This window comes from Manis javanica, chromosome 13, assembly GCF_040802235.1.
Source record: "Manis javanica isolate MJ-LG chromosome 13, MJ_LKY, whole genome shotgun sequence".
Taxonomy (NCBI): domain Eukaryota; kingdom Metazoa; phylum Chordata; class Mammalia; order Pholidota; family Manidae; genus Manis; species Manis javanica.
This window is the reverse complement of record NC_133168.1, coordinates 74,224,124-74,238,027: the sequence shown is the minus strand read 5'-3', so window position 1 is coordinate 74,238,027 and position 13,904 is coordinate 74,224,124. Positions and strand designations below refer to the sequence as shown.

General features: G+C 42.8%; 1 protein-coding gene across 1 annotated transcript in view; it reads left to right on the top strand.

Annotated features, from left to right (window-relative positions):
* The window catches only part of PLG (plasminogen), a 39,227-nt gene that overhangs the window by 14,346 nt on the left and 10,977 nt on the right, over positions 1 to 13,904 (top strand). Inside the window, exons 8-13 of the mRNA XM_017670050.3 lie at positions 966 to 1,128; positions 1,821 to 1,966; positions 5,538 to 5,697; positions 10,196 to 10,377; positions 11,946 to 12,094; positions 13,016 to 13,109. Of these exons, the coding sequence (XP_017525539.2) occupies positions 966 to 1,128; positions 1,821 to 1,966; positions 5,538 to 5,697; positions 10,196 to 10,377; positions 11,946 to 12,094; positions 13,016 to 13,109 (894 nt within the window). The remainder of the gene's footprint in view (positions 1 to 965; positions 1,129 to 1,820; positions 1,967 to 5,537; positions 5,698 to 10,195; positions 10,378 to 11,945; positions 12,095 to 13,015; positions 13,110 to 13,904) is intronic.

The window sequence follows — 13,904 nt, the reverse complement described above, 5'->3', positions numbered from 1 at the left end:
GACTTCTGTCTCTTCTGAGAGTAGTTGAATGAAGGCTCTTGGGAGGTGTCTCTGATTCCCTACTTTTCTCTAATGTTAAAGGGAAATCTCATGATCTCTGGTACACAGATTTCATTATCAATCAGAGTTCTTTCTGATTGTTATTTTGTAAACAAAGAGGTGTCTCTGGATGTCCGGTTTTTCACTATGTCCACCTTATGAGGAACACTGGAAGAATGGAGTTCAAGGGAAGAAGATAAAATGGCAGACTTAGGAATAGCTCAGAAGAACCAATTTTATGATATTTTTCTTCTATAAGAATTTGAAGCAAGGCACTAAACATTTAGATAAGGAGAGTCATCAAAAGTTCAAAAGGACCCAGCAGGCCCTGCGACTGGCCTCCACTCTCTGCTCTGACCTAGCCGCTGGGTTCTCAGGCACACTCCTTCTTCATGAACATCAGTTTCTCTTTTTGTCATCCCTTTTTTCTCAAGAATTTCTTGATTTCTGGATGCACACACTTTTCCTTGGAGAAATTTTTGCCTCCTTTCCATGAACTCCTAACAAGGAGGAATAGTGGGTGTCATTTATGGAATGAATGGTGGGTGTTATTTGGTTATGTTTACTCAGTGAATGATTTGTTCTTCGCAAAGGAAGCTGGATCATTGGTATATGTGAGGATTCAGGGTGCGGGTGACACATGTTGACCCATACCATATATGACAAACTGAGCAAAAAGAATGCAGAAAGAAGCATCTACTCCAAAGGTCTTGTGCCTGGAGGAGTTCCTCCTAAGAGGATCTCATATACAAAGATGCTACCAACTTGGCTTCATTTGAATAAGGTAAATGATCTTCAACTACCAAATTCCAGGAGAGGATGAGTAGAAAGGAAGATAGGCTGATGCCCCCTGTACCCATCCTCATAACATCATCTGTGTGTTCTTTATTTTAAAAATATTCGTTGTATTATTACCCCTATTCAAGCAACGGCCCCACCACCTTCTGGCCCAACATATCAGTGTCTGAAAGGAAAAGGTGAAAACTACCGAGGGAATGTGGCAGTCACTGTGTCTGGGCACACCTGTCAGCACTGGAACGAACAGACCCCTCACAAGCACAACAGGACCCCAGAAAACTTTCCCTGCAAGTAAGCCTGCCTCCGGTTGCCCCATTCCCTGTCTGCGGAATGGAATGTGAAATCCCACTGACTTTGCTTGAGTTTTAGTTACCATAGGAGGCTAGGTGAAGGTGTTCTGGAATGAAAACTTGTCAAGTAATATGCAAGGAAAGTGAAATTTTGAAAGTGATTTTCCGACAGCACTGGTTCCAAAAGTGTTCCCCAGAGCAGCAACTTCAGTGCCATCAGGAATGTGTTAGAAATGCAAATTCTTGGGCCCTACTCCAGATCTACTAAATCAGAAGCTCGGAGTGGGTCCCAGCAATGTTTTGATAAGCCTGCACTGTGATGTAAGCACTTTGCAAGCACTTAAATTCCAGGCTGTTCATGCTTCAATTCCATGACTACAAGGGTCCCTTTTTGAGGCAGGAACAGTGTGGAAAACCCGTATTGTATTTTTAGCATATAGCACAGCACCCAGAACATAGAAAAAGACCTATTTTGCTGGACTATACTGTCAAGGGATATATTTCAATCATTTACCCAAGAGAAGCATCTGTGCCAGGATTCTGTGGAATACTAGAATCCCGCTCTGCTTAAGTACCCACTATTATTCAGTTTGAGTACTTCTAGAGAATTAGAGGGATCCATATCTGATATCAGCAGCAGCAGGCAGGTGTGCACCTAGGCTTTTTGGAAAGCTCACAGAACTTCTTTTTCAGAAATTTGGATGAAAACTACTGTCGTAACCCTGATGGAGAGACAGCTCCATGGTGCTATACAACAAACAGTGAGGTGAGGTGGGAATACTGCAAGATACCATCCTGTGAGTCGTCTCCAGTATCCGCGGAACATGCTGATGTCCCAGGTAAGAAAGGGCCGGGAGAGCTTACGGAGGATACCAGTGCTCTCCGTTTTCTCTTCCCTGTGGAATCACGAAAGACAGAAGCTTTGTTTCTACTTTAATTTTGTTCTGGTCAGAGAACATGCTCGAGGATTTCCATTGTTTTAAATGTGTTGGGTCTTGTTTTGTGGTTCAGAATAAGGTCATCTTGGTGAATGTTTTACATGCTCTTCAAAAGAATGTGGCTTCCGCTGTTGTTGAGTAAAGTGTTCTATAAAGGCCAATTAGGTCAAGTTATTTGCTATTGTTTAGTTCTTCTGAATCCTTACTAATCGTCTCTCTTTTGTTCTGTCTATTACTTAGAGCTGAATGATGATCTCTCCAACTTCAGCTATGGATTCATCTATTCCTGTTCAGTCTTGTGTTTGCTTTAGCTATTCTGAATCTCTTGGTTAGGCACATAACCAAGGCAACATAGAAAAAGAACTATTTTGCTGGACTATACTGTCAAGGGATATATTTCAATCATTTACCCAAGAGAAGCATCTGTGCCAGGATTCTGTGGAATACTATAGAATCCCTCTCTGCTTAAGTACCCACTATTATTCAGTTTGAGTACTTCTAGAGAATTAGAGGGATCCATATCTGATATCATCAGCAGACAGGTGTGCACCTAGGCTTTTTGTTATGCTTAGGATTGTTATGTCTTCTTAAAGATATGACCCCTTTATTCTTTGTAATGTCTCTTCTTATTTCTGGAAATATTCCTTGTTCTAAAGTCAACTTTTGCTGATGTGAATACAGCAGTACAGCTCTATTTTCACTAGTGTTCATCTGATGTTTCTTTTTCCTCAGTCTTTTAGTTGAGATGGTTACATCATTTGCATTTAATGTAATTATTAATATGGTTGGATTTATATATAACAACGAGTTAGTTATTTCTAATGATCTTACTGGAACTTTGTTGCTTTTTTATCTTCTTTGCCTTTGCATTATTTGAGTACTTTTATTGTCTTTTATCATCACTATTCGCTTATTAGTAAACCAATTTTTAATGGTTTTATTATTCTTTTCTAAGTTTACAATAAAAGTCTTTAAGAGATCACATTCTACCTTCAAATTACATTATTTTACTTGGTGTATAACCTAAGAACCTTCAGTATTGTACTTCTATTTCTTCCCTCATAAAATATTGTGTTATTGTTCTCAAAGAGCTTGTGTTATGAACCTCACAATACATTATACTATTTTTGCCTCAAGCAGTCATGTTTTAAAGTGACTATAAATTAAAAGTGTCTTTATTTATTTATTTAGATTCTTCCGGGTGTTCTCCATTTCTTTTTGTAGATTTTAATTTCTACCTGGTATGATATTCTTCTGCAAAAAGCTTAACCTCTAACATTTTTTATAGTACAGGTCCGCTGATGATAATCTTTCAGCCTTTGTGTGCCTGAAAAAGTCTTTATTTTGCATTCAGTTAAAAAAAATAACTTTGTTAAGCATAGAGCTATGGGCTGAAAAATTGTTTTTCCTTTTACTCCTTTAAAGATGTTAGTCTTTGACGAGAACTAGGCTTGAGATGGATTAATGATTGTGCATTGAGCATTGGCCCCCCTATACAGAATTTTATTGTTGTTAACCATTCAATCAATAAATATGAGAGATGCCCTCTCAAAAAAAAAATGTTAGTCTTGAATAGTTTCCAACTGGAAATCTTACCTTTGTTCCTCTGTATATTTGATATTTCTTTTCTCTCTGACTGCCTTTAAGACTTCCTGTCATCTTTCGTTTTCAGCACTTTGATTATGGTGGGTCCAGGTGCATCTGTCTATTTATTTATGTATTTATTTGTATTTACCCTCCCTGAGGTTGTCTGAGCTTCCTGTATTTGTGGACTGTTGATGTTCACTACTTTTATAAAATTCTCAGCCATTGCTACTCAAATATTTCTTATTCCCTGCCCTATCATCACTCCCTGATTTTCTTTTCTGGACTCCAGTTTTGTCTTGTCTCATACCTCTTATACTCTTGCTCTGCTTTTTTCTCCTTACCCTTTTCTTCCCTGTGCCTCAGTTTGGATAGTTTATGGTAACCTGTTTTCAAGTTTTCTGATGCTTTCCTTGGTTGTCTCTAGTATGTTGATCAGCCCTTTGAAGGAATTCTTTTTTTAAATTGATATACAGTTTTATTTTAGTCCATTGAGGGAATTGTTCAACTCTCATGTCATGGTTTTTATTTTTAGCATTTTCATTTTATTCTTTTTCACAGTTTCCATCTCTGCCGAAATTCTTCCTCAGTACATGCCTGTTGCCCCCCCTTGGTTACGAGATGCTCTAACGTACTGCTCATAGTCATCACACTCTGTCACTTTGATAGTCTCTGCATCTAGTCCGATCTGAGCGGGGCCCTGTGGATTGCTTTATTACTCAGTTTTTTTCCCCTGGATTTTTTGGTGTGTCTTGTAAATTTTTGAATCAAATATTAGACATTATACACAGAAGAACAGTAGAGATTGCAGTAAATATTACTTATACTTTAAAATGGGCACTCCTCTTTTATGTCAGTATGTTGTGTGGGTAGTTGAGTCAATCTCATCAGCAGATGAACTGAATTTGAGTTTTGTTGTTACTGTTTTTATTTCAAGTGCCCCACAGGTTTCACATTCCTCCCGTGAGGGGCTGCTGTTACCTTGTGCTTTGAGTGCCATCTGGGGATGCTGAAGAGTTTTCTCTGTATTCCTGATCCGGCCTCAGTTTTTAGCTGTCACTGCATGCCTGCAGCACAGAGGCTGTCTCTCTAAACTTGACCTTGCTGATAGACTGCTGTTTCTTATTACGCAATGCTAAGCTTTTGGTAGATGCAGGCATTCTCTACCTTCCTGGTCTACCATTAGTCTTAGACAGGCTTGTGCACCTGGATTTTGAAGGCAGTTCTTTCTCAGTGTTCTTGCCTCTTCTTCCCATGGAACTAAATTCTAACTTGTATCTGTGGTGGCTCTTGAGTGGAAAAGCAGCAGACTTCTGCTGTGTTGGTAAAGGGCCCTGGGCACAAGAGAATTTTCCATCCCACCAACAGGGGAAAAGATTTTTGCTTCTTTCCCTCTCTGAGAAGCAATGGATCTTTGCCCAGAGTCCTAGATGCAGAGCCGTTTCTTGCCCCATCTCCCAGCAGCTTGAGGCTCTGGCTTTGTTTAAGCAAAGGGTCTCAAGAAACGCACAAGGGTTCCACATCTGCACCCCCTGGCAGCTAATCGCCACCTGGAGGCTGCACCAGCGAATGTGCCTCCCTCTGTTCTCCTGCCCAGTGGTTCTCATGAATACCCATGGAGATCCATAAGAAAGAGCTTGCATGTGAGCACAATTTCTAATTATAAGCACTCCAACCTGCTAAGTTTTTCCTGAGTTTTGAATTAAATATTTACAAGAAAAATTAGGTCATTAAAGTTCTAGAATGTGATGGATCTGTTGTTTTCTTCACATATCTGCCTGCCAGGATGGAAAAGAGAACAGTGATAATTCCCAGAGACTACTGCTCTGTTTGTCATATTTCTGTGTTATACTCACTATTCAGCTGATTTCTCCTATTTCAACTGCAGTGCCACCTGAACAAACTCCTGTGGTCCAGGACTGCTACCAAGGTAACGGACAGAGTTATCGAGGCACATCATCCACCACAATCACAGGAAAGAAATGCCAGTCTTGGTCATCTATGACACCACACCGGCATATGAAGACCCCAGAAAAATTCCCAAATGCGTATGTCTTTGATTTTAACCATAGAGAAGCAATGTGCCAACTTAAATTTCTGTTACAAGAGCCATGCTTTAAACCAACTTCTGAGGATTAAGTTCTCTTGACTCTAGAATGTGAGGCAAAATGTCTTAGGTACCTTGCTTTTGAGCAAAAGCTCTGAAAGAAGAGAGGTTAGAGACTGGCTATCTTTCCTGAGTAGTTTTGTGGAAGTGGGTGTGAGGGGGCAATATTTGGAGTGCTGAGGTCACTCTAGTGGAAAGCTTGGGAGCGCAAATGACCAAAAGCTTAGAAACAGCACTATCCCACAACACCTGCTAAAGATCAGTGCAGTCTTTTATCTCTGGAATTGTATCATCCCAACCTCCAACCCCCAAAGTAAAGTTTGTATTTTCACTGGGTCACACACACACACACACACACACACACACACACACACACACACACATATATATATTAATAAATATCCCATAACTTGTACAGACACACTGGGTCCCAAGTACAAGCAGTGTGAAGGAATACGAGTTGCCAGGACATGAAGAGCAAAAGCAGAAAGGCAGATGAGAGTCAGGAATACACAAATGCTGACTGGCAAAACGGACAAAAATTCTGGTCTGAATCAGACCAGCGTTTCTACTATAAATGGCTATAAAATATGCGCAAAAATTGTTTTCACATGATGAACAGATATCACATGACCAAGACCTTTTAAGAAGGGAAAGAAATTAGATCCACCCCATAATCACCCTGGCTTCCTTCCTGGAGATACTTTCTGGCCTGCAGTGCAAGGAGATGGAGCCAGCATTGTGTGGGACCAGGGAGACAGAGACGGGGCTTCAGGGCCACTGGGACAGTTAGGGCTGTGTAGGCCTGGAAGTGATGAGAAAAGATCTGTGCAGAGAAGCAGCTTCAGGAACATGCATACAAGTTTCCTTGAGTCTTTGGCTGAATATAAAGCTGCACATATGCAGAAAAAGATTCCACAAAAGAAATTTGTTTTCTAGACAAAAAACAACTCCTGGGGAAAGAACATCTACAAGGGAATGGTGAGATAAATGGAGTTTACAGAACTCAGAGCACTGGGAGAATGTATTCAGAGAACTGATACTCTGGCTAGAGGAGAGGAGACACCTCATGGAACACTGGGCCTTCACTAGAGAGTCTAGACAAGTTGCACTTTAGGAGTAGGATTAGTGTATTTCTAGAATAAAGGCTACTTTAGAAACACCCTAGCAAGGCTTAAAAGCAATCCCCAAAGAATAAAAATAATCTCTATTTAACTATTTAACTTCTAGTAAATTAACTGCCTGCCAGAAGAAAACTCAACTCTTTAGAGGAAAACAACATGATCAAGTCACTAAGGAATGTTGCATTACAATATCTGGCATAAAGTCAAAAATTACTAGACATATGAGGATCATTAAATGTGATCCATAACAAGGAGAAAAATGAGTCACTGCAAGGAGCCCTAGAAATGATAGAAATGATGGAATTAGCAGATAAATTTTAAAAGCTATTCTAATTGTGTTCAAGGATGTAAAGGAAAACATAAATATAAGGAAAAAAAATGGATACTCTAATGAGAAAAAAAACTATGAAAGAGTCAAACAGAAAAGATAGAAATAAAAAAGTATATATTTTAAATGAAAAATTTATTGGGTGGCCATACCATCAGGTTAAACATCACAGAAGAAAAGGTTAGCTTGAAAACACTGCAGTACAAGCTATACAGATGGCAGCACAAAGGAAAGCAAAGGTGAGAAAATAAAACAAAAACAGAACTTCGTGGATAGACAAAAATAATCAGAAAGGTTTAAAGGAAAATGTAACACTATGCCCAACTACGGAATAGAGTCAGGTGCACATGGACCATTGACCAAAGTCCCACCTTTTTTTTGAAAAAAAAAAAAACAAAAAACAAATGACCTTGAATCATCAAAAAATCTATAAATGAAGAACAAAGTTGGAAGACTTACCTTGATTAAAAAACTTATTATAAAAGTTAAGTAATTAAAACACAGTATACAAATAGCTAAAGTAAACAAATAGAAAAAGGGGTAGTCCAAAAACAGACCCACATATATATGGTCAATTAATTTTTCTAGATAGATGGCAAAGCAATGCAATAGAAAAAGGAAATATTTTCCAAAATGGTTCTGACAACAACTGGATATCCATTTAGAAAACAACCACCACCAAAACCTTGACTCTTACCTCCTGTCTGAAATTAATTTGAGAAAGCTCTTAGACCTAAATGTATAAGCTAAAACTAAAGCTGAAACATAAAGCTTCTAGGAAAAAAGGTAAGGAAATATTTTTGCAACCTTGGGGAAGGAAGTTTTTTTTTTAGACAGGACCTGAAAAGCAGTATTTAAAAAATGTGTAATTTAGACTTCAAGAAAATAAAACTTCTGCTTATCAAAAGTCATTGTTAGGAAAATAGGTAAGTCACAGACTGGGGAAAAAACACTCTCAATCCATATATCTGACAAATGGCTTGTATTCAGCATATGTAAATATTCTTTCCACTCATTAATAAGAAGACAAACAACCTAAAAAAATGGGCAAAAGAATTCAAAAGGCATTCCACAGGGGATGATGTACAAGTGGTCATTAAACATCTAAAAATGCTCAAAGTCTTAGCCATCAAGGAAATGAAGAATTATATGTATAACTACAGCTAGATGCCACCATGACCACCAATGGCAATGGCTGTTATTAAAAGAACAGACAACAACGAACAGTGCCAGGAATGTGGAACAACTGCACCTCTCATGCACACTGGCATGTGGATGAAATGGTACAACCAGTTTGGAAATCAGTCTGATGGTTTCTTATAAAGTTATGTATGCATCTACCCTACAAATCTATGATTCTATTCCTGGAAATTTATCCAAGGGAAACGAAAAAACCTAAGTCCACAGAAAGATCTGCTAGAATATTCATAGCAACTTTATTCATAGTAGCTCCAAACTGGAAACTGCTTCAATGCCCATCAATAAGACCATGAGTCATTTTGGAATACTATTCAGCAATACAAAGGAACAAACTACTGATACTTTCAAATTGCGTGAATAAGGCTCAAACCACTATGCTAAGGAAAGAAGCCAGGCACGAAAGAGTGTATATTGTATGAGTCCCTTCATATGAAGTTCTTGACAAGGCAAAACTAGTTTACTGTGAAGGAAATCAAGCATATTTGCTCCTGGAGGAGCAGCAGAGATGGACCGAGCAGTGACCCAACGGAACTTTCTGTGGGTGATGGAAGTGTTCTCTATTAGGAGAGTAGTGTGGGTTATAAGGTGTGTGCGCTGATCGGAACTCATCAAATGACCTTTATGGTCTATGCGTTTCAATCCATGTCAAGTCTACTGCAATTTTCAAAAAGTGCAGGAGCCTCTTTCAAACAAAAAGCCTTTTAACACATCCAGTTACTCAGAGATCTGCTGAAGGGCTTCCTCATACTGTGGGCACAGGCCCAAGACTGTCACTTGTCTGTGGTATCTGCAGACTTAGTGTTGGATCCCATAATATACAATATACTTCAATTTCCTCAGACAGCCACAAGTCGTGGGTCTAAATTGTAAAGGGGATTCCAAAGCTGTGAATTCTGAAAGCTGGGGACCCTGTCCTGGGGAGGCTCAGGGAGCCGACTGCCCCGTGTTCCCAGGCTCCCCACCTGCTGTGGCTCTTATGACTTGAACACTAGCCCTCAGCTCTCTCACGTCCCCTGCTTTACCTGGACATCCCCCTCACTGCCTCAGTCCCACTGTTGTAAGTGTCACCCCCACTCCCTCAGCCCCAAGGCAGAAAGCTGGTGCGGTAGGCAGGGTGGTGAGAGAGACAGGTGAGCTCCTCCCTGGCTTCCACAGAACACACTTAGAGTAGCAAAATCCTGCCTGGAAGCTAGCCTTTCAAACCTTGAACCTACTTCATCTACCTGGTGTGATATTATTTTCATGGCAAATGCATTGTATTTTAGCTACGTTGTGAGTAAATAGACTAAGAGGACTGGCCTGGGAACATCCTCATCTTCTACATAGTTTCTTCCTTAGTGAAATGTTAGTTCCAACATACATAGTGCTACACATTCACATATAGAATGTGTATATGGTATAGATACATTTCTACGTGCATAGAAAAAACTAAATGCTTCAAAATCAATACTGGTTCTCCCTAGGGAATATACCTAACATCTCCACGAAAAGGAGAACATTCTGATACTTTCCCTTACACATTTATATATTATTTCAGTTTTTATATGGAGCATATGTTACCTTTTTAAAAATAAAAATTATAATTTGTTTTTTAAATCAAAAACAGTTGTTCAGAAGTAAAGGATCACCTCTGATTGTGGCATTATAGTAATAATTGACTCCTTTGTTATTGTTAATGGACATATTTCCAAGTCACTTGTTAACATTTTGTTGTAACAAAACTCAGGGTGCTGGGGTGCCCCTGAAGATCCGCTCAGCCCTCATGACCTGTAATGTGGAATTTGCAGTGGCCTGACCATGAACTACTGCAGGAATCCAGACGAAGACAAGAGCCCTTGGTGTTACACCACTGACCCGAGAGTCAGGTGGGAGTACTGCAACTTGAAAAAATGCTCCGAAACAGAAGGGCAAGTCCCGGTCTTCCAGCCCGGTGCCCAAGAACCAAGTGTGGAGGACCCTTCTGAATCAGGTATGACGCCTGTTGTACACATACACACTCTTGGGCATCGGGATGGTGAGAGATGGAAATCTGACCGATGCCAAAGGCTTCACTGCCACAGGGAGCTTGAAGGCTGGCTGAGGGGCCGTCACATGGAAGGAAGCTCCCGCAGGTCATCTGGGGGCCAGGGCTGCCTCGCTGATGGAAAGTGGGTTTTCTTTAGGGCTGGAAACCTAATTGGCTGTGAGGGATGGATAAAGTTTTGAGCCTGAGTGGATTGAAAGGTTGATAATGATGGCACTGACCCAAATGAGACATTCTAGAAAAGCAAGTCCCTGCTTCTTTTTGGAGGAATGGACACTATGAGTTTGGATTTGAATATGCTGAATGGTATAGGATAGTCAAGGGACGCTCTCCAACAAACACCTGTGGCTATGCAGTGGCTGGGGAAAAGTGGATATGTGGCTTGAAGGTATGAACGTGGTTGTCATCTGAGGTGGGAGGCGAAGTGTGATCATACTCCTCTCTGCCTCCCCGGCCCTTGCAGTGTAGCTCGGAGTGCTTAGCGTCTGGTCCTGCAGCTGCTCAGCACCATTGCAGCAGGAGAAAGCAGAGGGGCTAGATCTCCCCTGGCCCCAGCAGGAGAATTCAGGGGGGCCCACGACTTGTCTAACCACACTTGGATAATCCAAAATCCCCCCAGACACTAATGCTTAAATGAGAACTTGGCTTGAAGCTGAGACTCTCTTCTTCCCTGAGGTGGGGCTTGCTTCCTCCCCATGCTGTAGGGCTCCCCCCGTTTGGCCTCAGCAGGGTCGGGCCGGCGCTCCTCCCTCCTTCTCAGCGAGGCTCTGGGCTCTGCGGCCGGCCCGTGCGGGCATCCCTCCGAGAGAAGACTTGAGAGGACCTCCCACAGCTCCACACGTGCACACCCCACACCCGGCGCGCGGGTAATTTACACACCCTGGCCCCGGCAAACACCAGAGGTGCAGGCTGCCCAGCACGGCAACCCCCTGTGCAGAGAAGCCAGCTGGCCCTGCTTTCGCTTTTTGGATTTTCCAAGTGGTCATCTGGTGTACTGGGTCCCCGTGCGCATCACACATCAAGTTCACCGAGGGCTCCCGTGGGAGGCTCGCTCTCTAGGCTTGAGATGACGCCACGCTTGGGGAAGGCGTCCCAGGATGCCTCTTCATACCACGCCCACCCTGAAGGGTGGGGCCGCACAGCACAGTCCAGCCAAAATAACATTTTTGTATGCAATTATTTTCAGTTTCTACTCTTTCTGTCTACCTTGATGAAAGGGAGCTGTTCAAGAGCCTTCCACCGTTCATAGCAGCCTCCTGGATGCTTGTTATTATCTTAGTGTATTGGCCAAACTGCCCATTTTAACATCTTGGTTCGTGATGCTTTCCAAGTAATCTTTCCAGGAACTCATGAAAATAGGCAGTGTTGGCGGGACTGCGGCATTCCCGGGCTCTGCAGGGCGTGTTCCAGGGTTATGACCGGAGAGCCGCCGCGCACTAGAGAATCCTGACCGTGCTGCGTTCATTCCCAGGACTGTGCAGGAAAATAAAACCACCGTTTTCTTTGCCCTGCAGACTGCATGTTTGGGAATGGTAAAGGATACCGGGGCAAGAAGGCGAGCACCGTGACTGGCACCCCCTGCCAGGAGTGGGCTGCCCAGGAACCCCACCGACACACCATTTTCACTCCACGGACAAATCCACAGGCGGGTCTGGAGAAAAATGTAAGCCACCCTGATTTGGACTCTGTTTTGCCTTTTGCTGACCAGTCTTGCTGAACAGAATTGGCCCCACATGACCAAAAGTCAGCCTGGGCTGCTCTTTGATGTGGGGTGGGGGAAGGAAATGTGCGAGAGATTTCTGGAAACTGAGCTACACCACGCTCGGCCTCAGCATGGAAAGTAGAGGGCAGCAGGCCTCCGTGCCTGTTGTTACTGTCTGCAGGCCTCACCTTTCCTATTCATGACATTTCCTGCCTGCTTTTATTACTTCATGCTGTTTCCAGTTTCTAGTGTTTGTCCTCTGGGTTCCAGGGATCAAAGATTACCTTCATGACATTTTAGTCAGATTTTTCGAGAAAAAAACTTAGCTGGCCTGTTAGGACTCCATGCAGTAGGATTTCCCCATGTCACCCCCTCTCTGGGATGGCTTACTTTGAGGAGTGTGTATGGGGAGGGCAAAGAACGGCATTGCCTGGCTATGGCTTGACCCGTGGAAAGTGCACATCATGGGAATAAGTATGTTTAAAGCAACAGCAAAGTCTTTGTTGCGCAGAAGACTGCTAAGTGAACCAGGGACCAGATGTGGCCATCATGCACCATGGTCCTCTACTGCGGGGTTGTTAAGAGCTCTGCTGCCAGAGGCTGCCTGGGGGCAGCCCTTTATATGAGCTCTACCTTAAGACCCCTCAGGGTCTCCACCCTCCCTCCAGGGAAGTGGCTCATATGTGGAGCTCCTTTTGAACAAGAAGACATGGCCGATGGCATACTGAGTCAGAGGCTTTATAACATCCTAAGAAAGAACTAGTCCTCCCCCCCAAAATAGGAACCCTAGCTTCCACCTTCAAAGGACAGTACTGAATGACCTGGGCCTCAGGAAGCCTTCTCCCTTGCCCCGCCCCCTGTACACCTGCCTTTTTTTTCCAGTACTGCCGGAACCCAGATGGTGATGTTAATGGTCCCTGGTGCTACACCACAAACCCAAGAAAACTTTTTGACTACTGTGATGTCCCTCAGTGTGGTAAGGTGCTTCTCTTTCTGGAAGGAAATGATTTCTCAAATGCAGGGCCACCACCACATACAGCTCTACAAGAGAAGGGCTGTGAGCCGAGCACCTCAGAAGGGGTGCTGTCTCCCCCTGGGCCCTCTCTTCATCATCGGCCTCTTGATCCGCTCTGCTGGTGGCCCCTTCCCCTCCCCTGGGCTTACCTTAAATAAACTGAACAGTCTTCTGAAAGAGCTTAGAGGGCTTCTAATCAGCCTCAGGATGGTCCCACTGAACTCTCCAGGGTCTGGCTTATGAGGCCTGAAGAGCAAAGTTAGATGCAGTCACTCAGATGGGAAGGTTTCCTTGCAACAGCTGAAAGGAAAACATACAGCGTAAAACAACTAAGCTTATACATTGTAAACCTATAAATTATCACCCTAAAATGCAATGAAAAGTCATGCAGACTCCCATTTTAACATCTTGGCCTCTGATTATTTCCAAGTAATCTTTCTGGTAATTTGTTCCTAAGCCCCAAATTGCCTTCATTCTGAGAGTAGTGTTCATTAGCCGTGCATGAGCTGTGTGACTTACAGAGGGCTCATCTGGGTTCCTTCCTCCTTTCTCTGAGACTTTTCTAGAGAGTTAGAAGCTTGGGTCAGGAAGGGGGAGTTGACATTATTATGAATAGTTGGGACGACAAATCCATGGGCAGGTCTGGAGAGCAATGTTAAGCCACTTGGACTTGGACCCCGTTTTACTTTCTGCTGCCCCGTCTTTGCAAACAGAATCTGCCCTGGTTACAGAACGCCAGCCTGGCCTTCTCCTGTG